The sequence below is a fragment of the Calonectris borealis genome, chromosome 2 (assembly GCF_964195595.1).
Source record: "Calonectris borealis chromosome 2, bCalBor7.hap1.2, whole genome shotgun sequence".
In the NCBI taxonomy this organism is placed as follows: Eukaryota; Metazoa; Chordata; class Aves; order Procellariiformes; family Procellariidae; genus Calonectris; species Calonectris borealis.
Window position 1 is genome coordinate 140,296,627 of NC_134313.1, and position 22,877 is coordinate 140,319,503.

At 40.1% G+C, this 22,877-nt stretch overlaps 1 protein-coding gene across 3 annotated transcripts in view; it reads left to right on the top strand.

The window, feature by feature from the left end:
* The first annotated feature begins 2,241 nt into the window (after positions 1-2,241).
* The window catches only part of VWDE (von Willebrand factor D and EGF domains), a 41,035-nt gene continuing 20,399 nt past the window's right edge, over positions 2,242-22,877 (top strand). The window contains exons 1-10 of one of the 3 annotated variants that reach the window (XM_075143663.1): positions 2,242-2,329; positions 7,953-8,137; positions 11,031-11,262; positions 13,280-13,345; positions 14,040-14,299; positions 15,821-15,910; positions 17,228-17,372; positions 18,054-18,268; positions 18,589-18,662; positions 21,319-21,592. In XM_075143663.1, the coding sequence (XP_074999764.1) occupies positions 2,242-2,329; positions 7,953-8,137; positions 11,031-11,262; positions 13,280-13,345; positions 14,040-14,299; positions 15,821-15,910; positions 17,228-17,372; positions 18,054-18,268; positions 18,589-18,662; positions 21,319-21,592 (1,629 nt within the window). Of the gene's footprint in view, positions 2,330-7,952; positions 8,138-11,030; positions 11,263-12,163; positions 13,346-14,039; positions 14,300-15,820; positions 15,911-17,227; positions 17,373-18,053; positions 18,269-18,588; positions 18,663-21,318; positions 21,593-22,877 lie in introns of those variants that run through there. The other 2 variants (XM_075143666.1, XM_075143664.1) reach the window with 2 other exon arrangements.

Consider the following 22,877-nt stretch of genomic DNA (forward strand, 5'->3'; position numbering starts at 1 on the left):
ATTGTTATTCAAAAAATCCACTCTGGGAAATGCTGCTCAGTGCTGCAATGTCTAAATGCTCCCTAGCATTGATACCATTGCTCCCCATGTCATGTTTTTAGTCGAACTTTAAACTGTTTACAACAGTAATGACTTGGACTACATTATCATTTATAGTATCTTAAATTCTTCCTCCATTCGACAGTCTTGGTTTTTCCTCCCAGACATCCTGCTACTTAATAATATGCACATACAAAATTGTAGTTTGACTTCATATTCCACCGTAAGTGAAAGAGGTGCTTTCAGTAGTGTAAACCGATTTTACATAGCCTATGATTTACTTAATTAAAACTATGTAAATTACTGTCTAAAACTTTCTGAAATTGCAACCTACTGGAAAGACTTATACTCCTATTATAAGCATGAGGCTGCTCTAGAATTACTTTCATTTTCACTGTCACTGACACACCTCTGTCACCGTGAGTGCCGAGTACTACTTTTGGCAAGTTGTCAGCTCTTTTAACCACAATATGCTCTTGCTCTGCTGTCGCTGTAAGAGGCTATAAGGCTGAGAGTAGCAGAGGGAGCTGGTAGAGGAAAACTAGTGCAGAAAAGATGAAAGGTATCTTTACTCCAGCAGCTGTTATTGCCACCTCTTTTGGTCTCCTGCATGATCCATGATGAAAGGTGTTAATCCTCCTGTAAATACCACTCCATCATGATTAACAGGGCTCAAAGAAGTAGCTCAATGTTTAAATTTTGTCAAAGCTTCTCATGTATTTTAAAATACCTCTTTCTTTCCTTTTGTCTTCTTTATAAACACACAGTTTGGGGGGGGGAACCAAAACCCAAACTAATTTCAGACGTATGCAGCTTTTCAGGATAAAAGTTTATCATATCTGGTAACAAATAACCCAGATAGTTGACTAAACAATTAAGAAAATTCATTGCTAAAACTTCCCTGAATGCTTAGGAGAAAAGTATCTGCCTCAGAGAACTGACAGAAATCCAAGACTCTGAAGTCAATGCCCAGGCTGTGCCAGCGATTCCTTTTAAAAACTCATTGCTGTCATGGAGCTGAACTGCTTCTTCCAGTGGAGAGGCTCAGGGTGTGCACACGGAAGAAGACCAAGGTTACTCACACAAGGACGCTGCATCTCTGCCTCGACTTCAAGCCCTGATACCTCCTTCTGTAGGGAAACCTGCTCTGCAAGGAGCCACCCAGGTCAGTACCTCCTGGAAGCAGTCCTCACTGAACATTTTACCCCTGCAGATGTTCAGTGGATGTTAGTAAGCTCTGTTTTAGTATCAGCAACATTTATTTGTTTGATTTAGGTCTACATATCCTACAGAGAACATGAAACATTTCTGTAGACCGCTATATGCCTTTGTGTGTGCAAAGTAGTTCAGTGCCTGCACAACCTCAGGCCTACAAAGAAAAATACCAGCATTACCAAATCTTAAATGCTTAGATTTGTCCTCTTCTTTGTCCCTTGCTAGACATTTCCAAAGAGGAGCATCTCCCAGCAAACCTTGAAACACGGGTGCTTGAAACTGTTAAACATTTGCTAAACTCATTCTGCATTAATGGTATCAAACACAGCAGGTTGTAACTACTACTAAAGTATAAACCACTCTTGGTGATCTAAGGAAATGACCAAAGCATTCATGGCAAACAACTTGAAACTGGCTCTTTTTCAGCATTTTACTGCACATCAGACAATAAATACAATCATGGCTCAGAGGACAGTAGGACATTGCTCTTGCATGACGCCGACCAACTTTGGGTCCGTCTAGGATTCAAAGAAGCATCTTCGAAAAGCCCCCGACAAGAACCACCGAGTGTTTCCTTTGCTTGCTTGCTGATAACATCCCCCATGGAAAGCCCGGCCAGGGGATGCCCAGGCGCACAGGGGCACGCACGGGGTACGGGGGCTGCCGCCCAGCGCCCCAGCCCCCCTCGCCGTGCCCGGGCACCGGCCGCAGCCGCCTCCGCCGCCCACGCGCCGGGAGCGGGCAGCCCCACCGCGACGGCCGGCGGGGCCGGGCCGGGGGCCGGCAGGGAGGCGGGCTGAGGGCCGGGCCCCGCCGAGGACCCCCGAGGGAGGGGCTGCACTGAGGCGCGGGGTGGGCGCACGGAGCTGCCAGGAGGGCGCGGAGGCACGGCCCGGCCCGGCCCGGCAGCGCGGCGGCGGCGGAGCCTCCCGGCCGCAGGGCGAGCGGGGCGCGGCGGGGAGCGGAGCGGAGCGGCGGGTCGGGGCCATGGCGGGGACCGCTCCCGCAGCCCGCCGCCTCTGGCTCTGCGCCGCCGTGCTGGGGTGCCTGGCGGCGGCGAGGCCCCACCGGCGAGGTAAGCGGCGCCAGGCCGGGCACCGAGAGGGGGCGAGCGGCTACGGGAGGGGGCGCGGCCGCCAGCCGGTGAAGGGCAGGGCGCAGAGGCGGGCGGCTGCTCCGGGGCCGTAGCGCGGGGAGGGCAGCGCTTGCCCGCAGCCCCGCCGGGTTGTGAAGGAGCGCCCGGGCGGGCGGCAGTCTCCTGGCCCGGTCCCGGGGGTCGGGTCCTGCCCCTGTGCCAGCCCAGCGCCTGTTTGCCAGCCCGATAGGTACAGGTAGCGGGTTTCACTGGAAGAGGCTTAACTTTATGACCTGACAAAATAGAAATTGTCATTGTCACAGCGCACCTGCAGGGAAAACCTACCAAGTGAAAATCGAAGACCAGGAATGTTAATTCTCCCATTCTGTCTTCCGTGCTCTCATTTCCCTGTGTGCTGGAGCACATTGGCACGCCCTTGCCTGGGACCTCTCTGAAATGCTTTGCAAAACCTGGGCAAAACCCATATCTGTATTGTTTGAAATTTCTGAGAGGAAGCCACGTAAAAGTAGATACAATAGCATATTATATTGAGAACTACTAGAAAATATTCATGAGCATATATTTTACATTTTTTTGAAGGTTATGCAACTATTTATTGCCTTTACAAAGGCACCTTAGGGTGTGGACATGAGTGGTTGAAAAGTGTTTTAACACCCATTCAAATAAGGTTATTTTTAAAGATGTATTAATGTGTGCGCGTTGATTCTATTTTCTTCGTTGTTCTGTGTATAGGAGTATTCATATACCTGTTCATTGCATTGCGATACTGTCATTGCTACAACGTTTGTAATCGTGCTTTTATATGTCTCATCCAAGCAAATGGTATCTTTTACGTAAACAGTTACAGTCATTTTTATATTTTGCTTTAAAAGTGTTCCCCTAAATAATTATTTTGGGATAACTTCTTCCAAAAAGTGAATTTCTTTCTATTTTCATATTTTGGAAGAGTTTAAATCCACAAATACATCTGAGCACTTTTGTCAAATGCAGTCCTAGTTCTAGTTTCTGCCTTGGGATGTTGATACGCTGCATCCTTTGCAGCCAGTAGATGCAAGAAAAAGCACGTTCAAGATCAGAGTGGGCACTTACTAATGGCACTATTTGTTTATCTGTAGTCATTTGCCAGATCCTGGCCTTTGGACAGCAGGAGATACAAACTGGTAAGCTGTACCTGAGGAACTGAGTTGCCAGTCCTGCCACTCTGCTCTTGCCTGCCCATAGTCCGCGAGTGGCTCCTTTTCCTCTCTCTACTCTGGTTTGCACCCAGCAGTCCTCAGTCCCTGACTGCTCCATCATGCTGGAAACATTATGGAGAGATGGAAAATCATCAGCCCCTCTCTGCACATGCATTGGAACAGACGTGAGCAAGGAATTGAAAAGTCCTTCCTTTGTGGAACTCGTTTTCCACCGGTGTGCCTCAGAGGCAGTCATCAGGAGCCACTTAAATACCTCTTTGTGAAAAATGAGCTTCTGTGTTGATTTCAAGAACCTCTCTGACTTTTGGTTAACGGTGGTGTTCAGAGTACCACAAACAGAGTACCCGTTTGTGGCAGTCATGGTACAAACCCCAATGTATTGGCAGAGATTTCGTCTGTATCTCTCCCAAAAGGCTCATCCGCTGGCACAACGCTATCCTTGTGTTTAAGATGTTGCAAAAGTTGAGTTCTTTTCTGCCTTAGGGTCACATTTCTCTGTATCTGGCAGGACCAAGTAGGTCTGGGATGGATCCAGACAAAGCTTACTGTATTAATCCTGAAGACAGGTTTAACCCCAGCTGGCATCTAAGCCCCACCCAGCCGCTCGCTCACCCTCCCCCCCCCCGGTGGGATGGCGGAGAGAATCAGAAGGGTAAAAGTGAGAAAACTCGTGGGTTGAGACAAAGACAGTTTAATAGGGAAAGCAAAAGCCATGCACTCAAGCAAAGCAAAACAAGGAATTCATTCACTGCTTCCCATCGGCAGGCAGGTGTTCAGCCATCTCCAGGAAAGCAGTAACAGTTACTTGGGAAGACAAACGCCATCACTCCCAACGTGCTCCCCTTCCTTCTTCTTCCCCCAGCTTTATATGCTGAGCATGATGTCATATGCTATGGAATACCCGATTCGCCAGTTGGGCCAGCTGTCCTGGCTGTGCTCCCTCCCAGCTTCTTGTGCACCTGGCAGAGCATGGGAAGCTGAAAAGTCCTTGACTGTGTAAGCACTACTTAGCAACAACTAAAACATCAGTCTGTTATCAACATTATTCTCATACTAAATCCAAAACACAGCACTGTGCCAACTACTAGGAAGAAAGTTAACTCTATCCCAGCCGAAACCAGGACAGATGGTCAGGAAAAAGCAAATATGGAATCAAATTCTTCCTGGCATGCAGAGACCTCAGTTAAAGAACAGTAGAGAGCCTTATACAGCATATAGGGTGTTTGTGGAAAGAAGCACAGAATATGATAAGTAAAGTCAAATTCTAGAGAAACAGCTGCATATTTTCCCAAGATGAATTGCTTTTTCAGCAGACAGTATGTCGTACCTGGACCTCCAAACAAAATGGGAGAGTTTGACTTCCTAGAAATAAATCTCTCCTTATAAGCCTATCATCGCATGTGTCTCTGCTAGGTTGAGTTAAACCAATGGTGCACAATCTACAAAGGGGGCTGAATTTCATGGTCTTAATTCTCAAGTATTCATTTGTGTATTTTATAATTAGAATTTCATTATTCTAAAGCAAATACTTAAAGTTATTAAATCACTAATACATTTAAATGTCCAAAAAGAAATAATTAAAAAGAATATTCCCATATATATGGAAAGATTTCCATCAAGAATAGTCATGCTTAAATGATAAGTTCTGTTAAAACTAACATGAGTTTTCCGTTTTGTGTCAGAAGATGTCAGAATATTTTGTGATTGTGGATGAAGTCAGGTCAACAGCAGCATATACGTCTTCCCATACTTTAATGTTCCTCCCATACTAGGCAGAGCTGGTAGGTAAGCTTGCCCTGTAGGTAAGCTTCCTTAGCACTTTCAAGTTATCAGACCCTGTTTTCAATTCCTTATTATTTTGTCAGACTTGACTCTTTGGGCTGAAAATTGCTGGGTGTTAGACACAGGCAAAGCTTTTCTGGAGCATTACAGCAAAATCGGTATTCGTCATTCTGAGAATGAATTTTGAAAGAATGTTTATATCAAAATTACTTTTTTTATACAACCTGAATAAGGAAATCATGGTTTCAGTGGAAGATTTAGCCAACTCCCCTCTTAAATGCCTGTGATTTGAGCAGATCTGGTCTACAGGGGTAATTTTTTCACAGAGAATACAACATTCATTTCTTGTGTATGTGTCCATAAATATGATAGTTTTATTTGTTTCTGCTGTTGCTAGAGTTAGACAGCACATCAGTTACACTCAGATGTGTAAGAAAATATTTTAATTTGTATTATTGATGATGGCAGTTATTTTCAGTTGTTTTGCAGAATGGGTAAAGAAAAGAAAAGAAAGAAAAAAAAATCAACCAGTGTTAGGCAACGTGAGATTTCCAAGCAGTAACTATGGAAATATTAGCGTACTTCTAAAGAGGAAGAAAGAATACACGAAGAGCTGGGTGACATTTTAAAGTGATGTGCATAATAGTAAGAAACTTATAATTTGATCTTTAGTAGGATTTATGACCCTATTACAAGTGAGTACAGTCAGCTGTTTTAAAGATCTATCAAACGATGATCTAATTAAACTGTGGAGGAAAAGAAAATAAAGACTTGTCTCATGTCTAGCTTGATTTATTAATGGGAAAGGTAACAGATATTAATTGTTTCAGGAGTGATTCAGTTACAGGAAAGAAAACTAATGAGGGTGCCGTATGAAAGGGAGAATTCCAATAAAAAATAGAAGACAGGAAGAAACTTTCACCATGGTTCGTAAACTGCTTGTGCTGTAGCTTGCTTGGAAAACATTTCAATAACACACATGACTGACCCGTGATTCTTCAAGGGCTTTTTTTCAAATTCCAATGAAGGATAAATTCTCAATAAGGTCAACTTGTATGGACACGAATAGCCTACAGGCTACTACAAGCAACTCAGAAGCACAGTGGTGGCACAGTCAATCTCATTGACTTCCATCTACCCTTAGAGGATAGAAGATAAAGCTATTGTTACCTGCCTGGGTAGCCTAAAGCCATATCGGATTAAATCTTCAGTCTTTGAAGGACTATAGGGTTCTCATACTGTGCTTGAAAGAGATGAAGTCTGTTCTTTCACTGGGGCGTCTTCTCCATTTAAAGGAGGGGAATTGCCTGATTTTGAAACTGTTTTATAATTGTGATTATCTGGACAAGGACATGAAAAATGTGGAAGATAGTGCATTATTGCATGATTTGAGCCAAAATATGTTTGTAATCAGTAACACAATTACACCATGCAAAACACTGAACAAATACAGAAAAACCTGGGAGCAAAAACTGAAGATCAGAGTATTAATATTCAAAATGTAAGATCATAGAGCTTTGCTTACAGCTGCATTTTTTAATTCATTAGTAGCATAGTGGAGGCAAGAATTAAGATTAACGTGTCATTCAATATAACCTGAAATTCCATTCACAATCAGCATCAGCTGGTATCCATTTTTAAAAGCAAGGTAAATAGATACGTATATTTTAAATGTTATTTATTTACAAACATTCTCTTACTTTATTTTGCCCTACTTTCACTTCTGAGCAAGAATGGCCATTCAGTACATTGCATGCAAATATGCCATTAGCCAGAACTTTTATTGTCACTGTCTTTGACAGGAGTTGACTCAGCTGCCAGATCAGACTCAGAAATTCTGGCATTCTGCTTTATTTCTGAGTGAGTCTGCATTTTAAAAAAACTGTCGTAAAGACTTCTTCAGATTCTGATCCTTCATTTTAACTATCGTTAATTTTGAGATTTTTTGGGGGGCCACGAGGTCACTTAGATGTCCAAAAATATGTTTGTCAGTTGTATTTACTTTATTAAACTTTAGCATGTCAGTCATGCAAATTGACTTAAAATGTGTAACTAAGTATCTACCCATTTTCGTACATACTTTTGCTATGATCTGCATGTATACGTGCAAACCGTATGCAACTACCGCTCATCCATTTGAGGGAATTCTTCATTTCATGCACAGGAACCCTGTAACAGTAACCCTATTTACAAAAGACCTTTGGATAATCCTTACTCCTCTTGAGGTAGATTTCGATCCTCTCATATATCTGACACCACATTTTTATTCAGGTTGTTAGGTTTCATAAACGTCAGTGGAACTAGAAAGTCAAAATCCAGAGAGAAAGTATAAACATACTCCTTTCCACTGTTTTTACATCCAGGGTAAATGCCTAATGTGGTTATTAATTTGCATTTATTGTCCACTTAAAGAAGGGAAAGTTACCACCTGATGAATCCTATTAAATTTTAGAGCGCTAACATACCTATTTGTTGTTGTTACTAAGATTTCAGTATGTTTTTCAGTAAAAACAGCTTCACATATTGCGATATATCCATATTTTCCTGTTGAAAATACTTAACATCTTTTCTAACATACTTGTTAGGCATTCCGTCTTGATACGCGAAATACTCTTGCTCCACAGTTCTTGAATGCTCTCCTGGTGGACATCAGATCCTGCAGAGCCCTTACCGAAGCGTTGATTTTGATTCATCCCACCTCCAGCAATCAGCTATTCAGGATTTAATATGTGACCATTCCCTAACACCAGGATGGTATCGCTTTACGATTTTTGATAAGTCTGCCGAGATGCCGACCAAGTGTGTGGAGGTATTGTTACTTGATTATGAGAAATACATATTTTTTCTTAAGAATTTTTCAGTACGATAGGTATAAAAAAAGAATACGGTTATGGAGACTGATGTGGAGGAATACAGAGTACCTCTTCTCTCTAAATACTTGAATATATTAAAATATGTTAACTGGACAATTAAGTCTTAAGCATGGAAAATTTTACACTGAAAGGGCAATAGCAGAGGACGGTAAATTACCTCCCTTTTAGAGCGCTCAAAAACTGTCATTTGTAGTCACTGCTAAAGGAGATTTTCTCAGTGGCAGCGTAGCAGGGATATCATGTTGTAAAGCTGCACCTCTGTGATGGTCCGTCTGCTAGGAAGGCCATGTCAAAGCGGTATAAAGACTTGCAGCCACATGAATCCAGTAATTGTGCAGCTTTTAAAGTGATCATGTTGGAGAGAAGAGATTACTCCTAAAATGACTTGGACTAACAGAGCTAACTGTAGATTAGTTGCCTTGTCATCTGCAAGTCCCCTAAGACTCAAGAATTACTTGGAAAATTTAATACTTTAGACTTATAATGCTTTATTTTGGAGCGTACCAACATCTCTGTAATTGTTATATTCTAAGAAGATGTATCTTTGCAGTTTCCTATTTTAAAACATTTCCTGGTTTAAAAAAAATAAAAATGTCATTAGAATATTTTACCCGTGATTTTTCTGATGAATTGAAATTGCCTGGTCACAGTCTTTTAAAAAAAAAAAAAAGAAAAGAAAAGCCCAGCAATGTAACACTTTTAAAGGAATACAAAACAGTTAAAACATACTAATAAAATTAAATTGAGTTTATAGCAGCCCCTCTTATTTTTATTTATTTATTTATTTACTTTATTTTTTATTAAATCTTTATGGCAATATAAAGCCACTGAAGTACCTTTGATGTGCAGCTGACTCAAGGACTCAGAGGGCTGTGTTGCAGAGGCTACTGTTATCCAGGCTTTTACACTGCAAAAAAGTAGCAAAAAGTATGATTCCTGAAGGACTTTCTTTTAGTTAAATTTAATACAAACAAATTATAGTTGTATTTTCTCAAAATTGATACTTTTATGCAAAGAACCAGCATGATAAACCAGGGGAAAAAACAATGTGTTTTTCAGAACAGAGGTTAGACTAGCAAGATACCTGCTCAGATCATCTAGGAAAGTTTTAGTAATCTGACCAAACTTCTCAGTGCTTAGTAAATATTTGGTAAAAATAGGCTACCATCCTAATAGAGAGGAATCCAGATAATTACAGTTGGAAAGAGATTGATTCAAAACTTATTCAGCAAATGAAATTTATGCATTGACATCTGCTTCTTTGCATCTGTTGACGAAACCAAGACACTTATTTTGAAATCTCAAAGTCAAAACATTAAAACCAAACTAAAATGGATGTCTTGTTTGGGAAGTTTCCTCCTTTCTTTCCCTTTAGGAGAATTTTTATTATAGCTATATTTAATCCTTGTCAAAGATTCAGACTCTGTTAAACAATCCATCCCATTTCTGTGTACTTCTCATTAATTCTGTCTGTCTGTCTGATGGATTGATGATGGGCTCAGATATTCTAGACTAAGAAAGAAAAGTGTACTTTTGAGATGAGTAATTGCTCAATGAGTCTGCAGTAGTCTTCAGACAAAGGGGTCTAAAGGGAAGATGATCTGAGATCTTGTTTCACTATCAGGTCAAAGAAAGGAATACTTGAGGCGATGTATGAAGGAGAAGATGTTCTCAAAATCTCACAATTTCAGATTTAGAGTTTTCATGTAAATATTTTCAAAATGCTGGCTTTAACACACTGTGTTCTTCCCGGTGTTTCTCTTCATTTTGCTTTCTGCAGCACATGAAAGACAGGAGGTGATCTTTAACTCATTCTGGTAACCCATGAACCGGATTCCTTCTTTGTCTCCTTTTCTCAGGATTCATTTTTCTGTATTCCACTGGTAAACTCTGGTGTCTGCTAAGTCAGACTTACGTTTCGGTTACCATGGTTGATACTATTGTTAAGTTATGACCTGCATGGCAGCTCCCTTAACCTGAAGGCCTGGCATAGCCACAGTGGTGAGAGGTGAAGGAGACTATTCCACAGCACACTTCTTACTCCATGAGGAAAAGCACTGAACAAGGCTTTTGTTTGTGAGAGAGGGAACGACAGCCCTCTTAAATCACCTGTTGAATCAGCATCTGAACCATAGACCTTGTGAAGCCCACTGCTTTGTAAACACCAAAGGATTTAGGGTTGCTACAAAGTCACTGTGGTTGTTACGGGGGGTGCTACAACCATATCTTTTTCTAAGGGCAGGGAATTGAAAGACAGACAGGGCTTGTCAGGTGTCTTGCGTTTTCGGCTAGGGCTGCAAGTCAGTAACCTTGCATCAGCTGGCCACATCTCTTAGAAGAAATCCAGGAGGTTAGCTGAGCCTTCAGTCCATGGCAAAAGGCAGATAAAACGTGTCAGCTTTAGCACCTTTAGTTGGTATTCAGTGTATGTATGTTCTACCCTGTATTTGCTGCGCTCTGATAGCATGCACACAGCCGCTTACTGTAGGTTAACGGGTGTAGGGTAATTCACTAAGCCGTAACACAACTGTTAGCTTTTTGGGGCAAAACACTCAGGTGTGGCTCCCGGTTAAGTTCTTCAGGCACTAAATTATAGCCTGTCTTTAGAAACACAAATTCATTAGACTCAAAGAAGGACTTAAGTCTCTTTTGTGTGTATTTATATTCAACCTTGAGGAGGAAAGAAAGCAAGCCGTCAATTATACTGTCTAAACTTTGTTAAAAGCTCATGCAGGAAATTAATTGAATACATATGTACCTCTTATTAAAGCACAGCAACAGTTTGATATAGCATTAACCATTTTCTGATGTTTTTCTCTGGTGCTGAAGATGAATCACTGTGGTACTCAAGCCCCTGTCTGGTTGTCTCTGAGGGAGTCAGAGTCCATGCCTCGACCCGGTGAGATCAAACAGTTAACAGCTTGTGCTACATGGCAGTTTTTCTTCAGCACTTCAAAAGACTGCTGTCTTTTCCGAATCCCTGTCAGCGTGAGGAACTGCGGAGATTTCTTTGTTTACTTACTGCAGCCCACCCAAGGATGCATGGGGTATTGTGCAGAAGGTGAGAAAATGCATGCTGTAACTCCACTAAGTGGGTGTGTTTGTAAGTAAGTGTGTTCTTTGATATTTGTCTGAGTGGAAATGTCTGGAAATAGTTATACATGCTAAAATTTCTTGCAATCCTTACTTTTAATATTGATACGAAAGAAAAATGATTTGGTATGGTAAGGTGGGTTCACACCACCCTTTTTAAACTTATATTTAGCACTCAAGTATTGTTCAAAGCCCAGAAACTTAAGAATTGAAATTTTCCATATAATGAGGTGGGGATATAAGACACATCTAAAAGTCAAAATTCAGAGTACCTTCAATGGCGCTCATGCTCTGCAAATACTCATTACTGAATATGCATAGAATTATGTGTCAGAGTAAATTCTGTTTAAGAACTTGATCAAACTGTAATTATATCAATTATTTTTTAGCGTCATTAGGAATATTTTTCTTGTTAGGAATAATTTTATTTCTAGCACGTTGTTGCTAGAAGAAAATTCAACACAGAAATGCTCTACTGATACACACTTTATTAGTACTGTGAGAAAGAACTGGAGTCCTTTTGTAATGTCTTGCGTTGTCTTGGACCCTTGTGCTGCAAAAGTGTGTTGGTGTTCACAGCTCAAAACTTCAGTATTTCATTATTCATGCCAGATGTTTTAGATAACTTAGGGAAGGCATGGTTAAATCCTTACAATTATAAATACTGTGAAATAGTGACAAATTAGTGTAGTAGGAAATTCTTATTAGCTCGTATAACACACCATTGTGAAAATATAGTGATATTTTTATGCATCATATACTGTATTGCTCTAAGTCACATTCTTTATTACTGACTGCTTTCAAAAGCTTAACAGCAAAACTATCAGTGGGTTTTCTGGTGCTTTACTGGCCCATCATTATACCTTTAGGTCCAATTGTTAAGGCATTCTCCAAGGGTTTATTGACAGAAAAAAATGCCACAAATGGGACATTTCAGCATGCAAGTGACTGAAGCAATGAAGAACTCCTGCCCTATAGGACTTTGCATTTACTTTGGATGATGGCTCATGAAGAGGAAAGAGGATATAAAAACCACAGGCAGCAAGCTAGCAAATTTTTACTGCCTCAAAACAAAGCAGGCAAGAAACATAACTCTGCTTTGGCTCTGCTGAATACTGTAAATCTGAAACACATTTTGAGTTTAAAAGCCCTCTTTTAAGATGGTGTTTTCATGCGAAGTACATTGCACTCTTGTACTGCTTTTTGTATCTAGGTTACCATGTGTACTGTGTTTTCTCTTTAACACTTGATAGCTGTAAACACTTGATGCAAATTTTCAAACAGTCTATCCTCTACATGCTAAGGAATTCAAGTTGTATCACTGAAGCGTGGAACATCAAAATCTGCTCTTCATTCTTTTTGGTGAATGGGGTTTTCAGTGTTGCTGCTGCCCTTCTGACTTAGTTTGAGTGGAGTGACTGACCTCTTTCTACTCCTGTTACCAATGCACTGGTATTTTCATGTTTAATCAAAGTTCCCCCCCCTTTTTTTTTATAACATTCCAAGTACCAAACAATAGCAGTGCACAAGCACTTTTTCTTAGGCCCCTGTAGGAAAGATGATTTTTTTCAAAGCAGGTCGGCACTGAATTTGGGTGTCCAGGGTTACAGTTAATGAATAAGCATTCAGATGTGGATTTGGGGAGGCAAAATATGTATTCAAGAGAATAGTTTAATTCCTTTTTATTCATTAACAACATCTATAAGTATTGGCTGGGTACATCTGCAGTAAAAGATGTAGAGGTGGTAGAATGTTCTGTACTCTTCCTCCTCACTCTACTTGTGATTTCCAACACAAGGCTTTGTACCGACTGCTAACATAATTTTATATGGATTGGATTACAAGATTGCTTCTGTTCTGCTAATTTACACTTCAATTCGTGTCTTGTGATATTTGGTGTATTTTTAACATAGGGCAATAATTTAAGAGCATTGGTGTACATACTCTGTATGTGTGTGAATATACAATTTAAGAACAATTTATAGTAGTTTCAGATGCAAAGCCACAGACCTGTGATCCTGAGGGAATGGAAATTCAAGGCGTCTGTAGCAGTGAGTATTTTGTTTTGATTTTCTGGGTATCTATGATCCAATAATGTCAACATTTAGTCATATTCTGTCTTGAATAAAAACATGTTCATGTTTTTAACAGTATTGCTTGGTCTGTGGCAAAATGAACAGTTTGGAGGCAATTTCAGACCTTGGATTACAAAAGACCTTTCTCAGCATAATGTTCAGAATAAGTACCAAAATGTTAAAAAGTAGTTTTAATAGTGCTGATTTACAGATTACTTTGATTCTTTGGGAGTCAAATATAAGATGAATCTACAGATCATACTGTTGCTTATTCTGTTTCTTTTTACATAGTCCTTTTTTTTTTTTCTTTTTTCTCCTTCTTCATAAGTAGAGAAAATATTCTTCTGTCAGGCAAATTCCTTTGCATGTTACTCTCTTCTGTCTGGTAAAATAATTGTATTTTATTCATTGTTCTTGGGGTTTTTTTTCTCCTCTTCAGCACCTTCCTGTTGGCTAGAATATAATCAAAGGCTGATAAAGAGTTTTTTCTCCTTTTAATAATTAATAAAAGGAACATACACAATTTCTCTGATTCTCTAAGCAATTATGTAATATTTCCACATAGGAAAAAAGGTAAATATTATTAGTGTATTGATTTGCAAAATATATGTCAATGTCATTTAATCCGATATTGGAATAAAAACCACAAACCACACTTCTGTTTGACTAGGTACCCTGGCTCCTTCATCATCTCCATCTGTGTCACCACCACTACCAGCCATTCCTGAAGTTGTAGCAGAGTTGATCAAAGGCGGCATTTACCTAAGGTGTACCTTTGGCGTTCCTTTTGCAAACAGCTCAGTTGGATTCCTTGTAACTTGGTCAAGACTTTCTCCTGAAGGTATCAAAGAAGAACTGAAACATGAAACAGCAGTTCATACGTTCTCACTTCTAGAACTAGATGGGATAAACATCAGACTTGGAGACAGAGTATGTTAAAACATAATTATAACCTCCTTCTATCTTTGTAAATATGGCTCAGTAGACACTAGCAGATGTTAGAGAGAGAGTTCAAGCACCTTGCTGTATAATTTTTCTTGGCAGAAGCATACTGTCTCTAGTTGTTGTTTACACCAACAGTGCCCATATGAATGTGGAAATACCACAGAATATACCAGTAATTGTCACTGCCGTTAAGGGTTTGAGACTGTCTGTCTCAGTACAGTATAGTGTGCCTCCAGGATAAATGTTTATTGAAGTTGCATCTTCTTCACCCTCTACTGTGATTTTGTTTGATACTGTAAATTAAGAGGATTTTTGGATACAACTGCATCTAAGTGAGAGACTGTAAGAGTCAGAGGTTGTGAGAAGCTGTGTTGTTGATTCATTAGATAGATTTGTTTTCTCTGAATCAATAATGAGCTGCTGCTTGACAGTTTTGTCTCTAGGATCGGATTTAAATGGTTTAATCTTTGCCATCAAAAGCAGTGGGAGTACCTGCATTACATTCTGCAGAATCAAGACCTAGACTCTCATGGTAACTTTGAGAAGCTTAAGCATTGGAAAATCAATAAGCTTTCTACCTGTATATATCAAAATACAGGTTAATTTTCCCTTGTCAAAATAAAAAAACAAAACAAAACAAAACAAAAAAAACCCAAAAAAACACATGGTTGGTGTGCATGTGTGTTCAAGCCAAAGCCAGGCTGCTTGGGTGGCTTATGGACAACAATAGCAATTGCTAATCCTCAAAAATCCTTTGGGGCCTTTGTGAATAGTAATAGCCTGACAGTGTTAGCTCAGTGACAGTCAAAAGGAAAGGCACAGTCATAAACTACCTGCTGCTGCTATGAATCCTTGGTTTTCTCAGGATCTGAAATATTGCATGTGTGGTCAACACATCTCAAAAGGGATACAGCAAAATAAACAAAGAAAAAGTGCAAAACCACGGTGGTGGTAGCGTGGAACTGGTTCAGTGGAGGGAAATCACAGTGAATTCTTCAGCTTGAAACAGATTATCCAGGCCCATAACACCAGGAAAAAAGTATAGTAAGAAGGAGGAGGGGATGGTTGTTTTGCATAATCTAAGATTAATGGGCGCTCAACAAAATTAAAAGGCAAAAAATGTGAAACGGACAAAAAGAAGTAAATAACATGTAATTAAGTATAGACTGCATTTCCACAAGATGTCATGGGGTGCAGAAATGCTCCAGAAGGGGTTTGTTACATCGGTGGAGACTTAGGTGCTTGTTAAATGTGCTGGTTTGTACGCAGCCTTTAGTTCAAGAAGTCTCTGCACCACCGGTGGAGTATGCCAGGACAAGGTCGTAGGATGCTCGATCTGTTTCTATGTTTTTCTTAAGCAGCACCGCTGGCAATTGGTAACTTCTGGTGCAGTCAGAAGACTGGGCACGGTGAATCCATCAAACTGACCCATGATGGCTGGGTTTTGTCTTCACGTGACCACATCATACCAAAAATGTATTCTATTATGCTGGTTTTGCCCTACAGGTCTACTGTAGCAGTTCTGCTTTTTTAATGGAGAAGCCGGATATACAAAGCTCTTCTGTTGAGAGCAAGGAATTTTTTGCTGGCATTAAGGTAATTTTGAAAGAAAATAATGTTTTACTTTATCGTAGTAAGGAATCTTTCTGAGTATGGCAGTCAGTGCCTCTAGAAGGCTCTCAAAATGTATTAACTGTCAATTAATAGAGCATGTTGTTGGCTGTAGTGAACTTAAATTTGTCAAAAAGCAGAAGGGTCGCCACGCCCTCAAGGTGCAGGAAGGCTGAACTGGCAACTCACACATGTAGTGAAAGCCTTGATTTCCAGCAGCTGGAGTCGACTCCGATGCTGTATTTGTAAACTGGGAGACCTGAGCCCTGGCACGCTGTTGTCCATCACGTTTAACTGCTGCTGCCTTTCCTGGCATGATTTTGGCCTATGCCAACAGGCTCTCCCAGCACGTGGCTCATGGGATAGCCTTGGCCAGGGCCTCTTCCCAGCTGGCCATGGGGGTAAGGGAAGGGTGAGGCCAGCCTGGTCTGGACTTAGAGAGGGAAATGGGGACATGAGCTGTGCCGTGCCACTTGGTCAGAGGCCAAGCTCCAAACTCATTTTGATTCCTACTGTGGATTCCTAGCTATAGGGACCCATTTGCTGGCCAGGAATGGGACCCCGATCCCAGAAAGACATACTGCATGTCATTACATGTTGGGAATAGTCCTGTTAAGGATTTGCCCTTCATAAAGCTAAGCATGAGCTTCTGTTTCTGCAGGATCAGGGCCTAGGTTTATCTCATGTAAGTGCAAGTCTGTAGTGCACACTGCAAAAAGTGTGGATGCATTATTTTTGTTTTCCTGTGAGGCTGCGTTCAGGATTTCACCCAATGTACAACGCTCAGTTGGCCTCTGTTACTGATCTCTAGTTGCATTTTTGATTATGCACCTATAGTGAGCTGTGTTCTAAGTTTACGGAGAGGAATCCTGGGAGAATATGGTGCTTCCAAATTCTTTTGAGACATTGTTGCCTGTAGGTAGCTTCTCCCTCCCTTTCACCCAGACGATACACCAAACTGTTTGTATTTTAGCTTCCAGAAGTTACCCAGAGAATACGTTTTTGTGGTGTTAATGTAGTTTGCTAATTCCTTACCTTTCTAGCTAGCCTTTATTCTTGCCTTTTCCTTATCCTTGCCCCTTATTCCCACCTCTTCAAGACTCTTGCTGCTGTGTCCTTATCTTCTCCCCAGTGTGCCACTGCTCTTCAGACCATCTAAATAAGCCTGTTCAAGTGGAGCAGGATACACACCGTGCCATTCCATCTCTTCAGTTTTTTAGACTGTACTCCTAGCTGGTTAGTAAGCAGTGCCATAGTTTACTCACAAAGCTTGCATTTTAAGTACAATTTCTTCTGTGCTAGATACATCCAGAAACATATGATATATCAGAAGACGGGAAGGAATACAGACTGGCAATAGAAAGTAGCATTCCTATTCCTTGTCCTGAGTTTAGCCAGCTTGAAAGTGACTGCAAAATCTCACTAACATTAAATACTGTTGATGAGGGTAAGTATTATCCTGATTTTTGTTGCATTTTGTATGTTTAATGTGTTTTTCTAAATATTCCTGCTGGTCTCCTCCTTTGGAGAAGCTGTTACATTGTAAAATACTTTCTAAAATGTTAAAACAAAATATTCCCAGGCTGTATATACTGCTGCTGAAAGTATGGAAGAATGTGTCCATTACTTGCTGAAGTTAGCAGGTGTTTTTTGGCAGCTATGGATATTGGAGCCATATTCTTTGACTTGAATAGACAGAATACCGTAATACTTGCAAAGTTTATAATTCAGTTCATTTTGTTGACCTGTTGTGTTGCAAGTATCTTACATGCCATCATGAAGGCCTCATTTTTTACTATTATTACCGTTTTCTGTAGTACTTTCTCAAGCACAAGTCCTGTGAACCCCAGGAGGAGCCTTGCCTATGTAGACAACCTTTTTAGGTCATATTAGCAAGCCTATCATGATTTCCATTTGTCTATCAAATTGGAAATTCAAAACCATTTTCTTGTGTGTGTGTATGAAGATGTAGAGAGGGGACTTTGCATAACCAAACCTAAAAAAAAAGCATAATTGTTTTAATTTATGAAAATGTTTGTAAATAAGTTAGTATCTATATTCACAGTCGTATACAAAATGTGACTGACTTAGAGCAAAACTCACTAATGATGTGTTTTCATTAAAACAGGTAAAGAGCAGTTAGGTTTAAACTTGGCTCTTTCTTCTTGTCATGTGGATCTCCTCCAGAAACCCTGCAATAACGGAATCTGTAGTCAAGCTGTAATTTATTTCACTGCTGTGGCAGACTTTATGCAGGATGGAGACAGAATAACCAGAATTGCAGTCGAACCTATATCCAGTGAGAATTTCCTGTGGAATGGCTATCTTCCAGAAAGCACACAGGTGGAAAATCTTCATGTTAAGCTCTGTAAACTGGCCAGAAATGTGGCTGTTGTTAATGAAGCTTCTATTTCAGTTGTGACTTGCTGACTCGCACCAAGATTTCTAAGTGGTCAATTTTCCATTGTTTTATTTTCATTGAAGTGTTGTGTTTTCATTTGAATTAATTTTTTTACATTTTAATATTGATATAACTACTCAGATTGATTAGAAGTATAATATATTTATTAGAATGTAAACTAGTATCACAAGACAAATAATGTGCCTGAGTCTGTTTATTTCCTAATCTGACATGACTTACCATGTGCTTCTTTGTTTTGAAGATTACAGTAAAGGATCTACCCACTGCCTACTGCTACTCATTTACTGACCCTCATATAATTACGTTTGATGGAAGGTAATCACTGGATTGCTGCTCTTAATTTTAAGTGTTGGGATTTTTTGTGGGTGTTTTGGGGGGGTTCTTTTATTTATTTATTTATTTAAAATCTGTGCTGGTGATACAAGTTAGCTGTAGTTTTCCACAACTGCACTCTGTATTTTACATTCTTTCTTGGACAATAAGGATAAATGTGCTTTAGTTAGTAAAAGCTTGCCAGTCATGATGATGTTTGTAATATTTCATAGAATCATAGAATAGTTTGGGTTGGAAGGGACCTTTAAATGTTGTCTAGTCCAACTCCCCTGCCATGGGCAGGGACATCTTCAACTAGATCAGGTTGCTCAGAGCCCCGTCCAGCCTGACTTTGAACGTTTCCAGGGATGGGGCATCTACCACCTCTCTGGGCAACCTGTTCCAGTGTTTCACCACCCTTGTGAAATTGTGAAAAATTTCTTCCTTATATCTAGTCTGAATCTACCCTCTTTGAGTTTAAAACTGCTACCCCTTGTCCTATTGTAACAGGCCCTGCTAAAAAGTTTGTCCCCATCTTTGTTATAAGCCCCCTTTAAGTACTGAAAGGCTGCAATAAGGTCTCCCCGAAGCCTTCTCTTCTCCAGGCTGAACAACCCCAACTCTCTCAGCCTTTCTTCATAGGAGAGGTGTTCCAACCCCCTGATCATTTTCATGGCCCTCCTTTGGACCTGCTCCAACAGGTCCATGTCTTTCTTGTGCTGAGGACTCCAGAGCTGGATGCAGTACTGCAGGTGGGGTCTCACCAGAGCAGAGTAGAGGGGCAGAATCACCTCCCCTGACCTGCTGGCCACGCTTCTTTTGATGCAGCCCAGGACACAGTTGGCCTTCTGGGCTGTGAGCACAATTTGTATTTCTAAATGTAAGTTTTGGTGTTGTGGCAAAAGAGTAAAGCAAATGGATTATTTTCCTTTTTAGAGGAGTATGCCAAGAGAGGAGTGGTTGCTGTACAGTCTGTTGACTATGAAAGATAGAAATGTTATTAAATATGAACAAAGATAAAATGTTTGATTAGGCAAAACTGTTTTAATGCAAGGGTGTTTCCGAGCTACAGCATAGTTTCCCTATTTCTGGGTATCAGTATCTGAATCCTTGTAAGGATCAAGTGGCTAGAAGCTATTTGCTGTGTAACATTGTGCCGAGTTCATTAACGGCACTGAAAGAGGCTTATTCACGGCTGCCACTTGCACATCACTGACCTTCTTTCTAAAGTGAAGACAGCTTCCGTGGCCACAGCTGGCATGTTTTTTTTATGCTTCTGTCTTTCCAAGTGTTTCAAATTCATGGAAGGTGTCAAAACAAACACAGGTTCCACACCTGGGATTTTTATATTCTCTGCTCAGCAGAAGCACATTTCTTCAAGAGGCAGGGTGAGAAGAAGAGGATGTGTTGCCTCCGAATAAGGATGTTCAGCCCAGCCCACAACCCCACTTTTCTTGTGATCTTGATAACGGAAGGGAAAAGAGAAGTTGTAATTGCTTCTCTGGTAGCACTGTGACTAGTAGTAATAATAATAATAATAAAGTCACTGGCGTTATCCTGATCTTGCAGTTCCTCCTTCAGTGGAAATTATAGGGATGGCTTCACTGGGCATTTTAACCGTTGATGCATTGTGATCAAGCTTTCTTATGAAGAAATGATTTACTGTGATATGATCTGGCTGGAAGCATGATGGTGTGGGGAAAGAACTTTCTTTTTAAGGATAAAGTCTGTTGCTACTTTAATTCTGATTTTACAAATTGAGGAAACGAATAGAAAGGGAACTGTCCTTACTGAATCGTGGGTAATCCTGTGCAGTCCCAGTAGGGCAGCCATCTGCAGTTTGTCTGCTGGCCCATTATACACAAAGCAAATAAGCATTCTGCAATTAACTGTCAAATGCCATTTATAGCCAAGAGGCTGTTAAACTTGCAGCAAAAGTTTGGGTTTTTTTCTTTCTTCTTTTTTTTCCCCTTCTCACTGCTGAATTATTAAATTGGCTATTTTAACCTTGCTTCAGGGAACAGATGGCTAACCCTAAGGAAAAAAAAAGTTGCTATTTATGGTTTTCATCTTAAATAATTTTCAGATCTTTGGGAGTAAGCACTCCTCATCTCCATCTTAATAAAGCAGACCTTTTTAAAAGTATGTGACTTTCTAAATCATTTTGTGAAGGGTACTTATGCAGTTTTCAGGAGCTGCCCCCCACATGCACACTGCTATGCATCTTATTGCTCTTGCTGCATAGGTGTACTGCTGTAGAAGCACAAAAGTTGAGAAGGACCCCCCACTTCCCTGTCGTAAACACTGTTAAAAAAAAAAAAATCAAAGAATGGCAGTGGCTTCATGGTTATGTTTCCATTCACAACCATTGTCTACTCCACTCATGCTCCTTCTTTTATTCCTTATTTTTCTGCTGTAAAACAGGTTTAACTTTTTTGATTTAGAGCTGCCCAGAGGAAGAGATGATGGTGTTTATTCAGAACAAAGTTGTGCGTTGGTTTGTGGGCTGTACTGTTTGTTTTTTCTGATGCAGGAAAATGAGTTGCAGTATCAAAGTTCACCAAATATTAGAAATCTGTTTTAAGATAAAGTTGCTGACATGTGGTGATACAGTTATTTTATAACCAAACTGATATCACACACTATCTTTTGATTCCAGACTCTATGACAATTTTAAAACGGGAACATTTGTTCTCTATAAGAGTACGTCTCGAGATTTTGAAGTTCATGTTCGCCAGTGGGACTGCGGAAGCCTTCACTACCCAGCATCCTGTAACTGTGGCTTTGTTGCCAAAGAAGGAAGTGATATAATTGCATTTGACATGTGCAGTGGTCAGCTGCATGAGTCACAGCCACACTTATCTGTAATAAACAGAGACACAACAGGAAGCAATGTCAGAATCACTGAATCCTACCTAGGAAGAAAAGTAACAGTAAGTATTAAATAACTGCTTGCGGACATAATGGTTATCTCAGCAATTATTTTTACCAATTCAAACCAACTTCAGAAGTAAAACATGTTTTCTTTTCTGCCATTAAGCAATAGCATAATGTTTATTTTACAATCGTAGTCCTTTGGCCAGCGTTTCGCTTGTAAGTGAAGGATTTTGTCCTCAAAACCAACGATGTGTCAACATGCATACCTTTCTGGAACCATGTTATCAATCACAGTATCCAACCCTTGTGTGGAAGGTGCAGTTTTCAGATTCTATATGCACTTATTTAGCAACCCCAATGTTCCAAAATGAGATCTGTGTGTCCTCTGTTTCGCTCATGCCAGTGTCATATAGGAAGGCTGTGCATGCAGATAATTAAGTATGCCAAATGACATCCACAGGATTAGAAGTGTAGATGGTTTCTCTAGAGAATGTGGCCCTCAGATAAAACATTCACATTTGCTTTTATAATTTCCTGTAGCTTTTCTTTTTTAGATAGAATTGCTGTAGGACTCCACTGAACTTCAAATGAAGCAGAATGTAAAAATGAAGCCCTCAACTGCTATTTAATCATTCTGTTGATGTGGAAGACAAGCCATAAAAATAGATACGCCTTTTCAACTTGGGTTTGGCTATTGGTAGAAGACTATTTTAAATATTTAACTTTTATCTGAAGCACTTCATCTGAAGACCTCAGATATGAAATATTAAGACGACATTAGGCAATAGAGAAATTAAAAGGATACTGAGGAACCAGAAAAATTAAGTGACTTGCTCAGATTTGTACAGCAAGTTAATAATAGAAACAACATTTAAACTTGCAGTGGATTTTGTTCTTGAGACTCCTAGTATTTCTTTGAAGAGATTGTAAAGTTGCCTAAAAAATAGTAAATATTTGAGACTATTCTGAGCTATCGAGAACATTTAGGATCAGCTTTGCAGGTAGAAAGTTATTCTATATTAAGCTAAGGGAAGACAGGGAATCATGTAGCTGACAAAAAGGAAGTTGAGAAAGGTGCTGCCAAAGAGTCTATGCATATTACCAGAATCATCCCTTCCCATATGCTAGCATGTGAAGAGTGAGCAGCGCAGCTGATTTTTGATTCTCTGTGGTTTTGCAGTCACTGACCTTCCACAATATACCTGCGAATGATGTATGAAGTTTATGGACCTATAGTGCACCATCTAGCTGCCTGCTAAGGTTGAGATGTATAGGGTTTTTATTTACAGGGCTTCACGAGAAGAGGAAGTAACGAAATTTGTCTGATCCAGAATAGCTAGA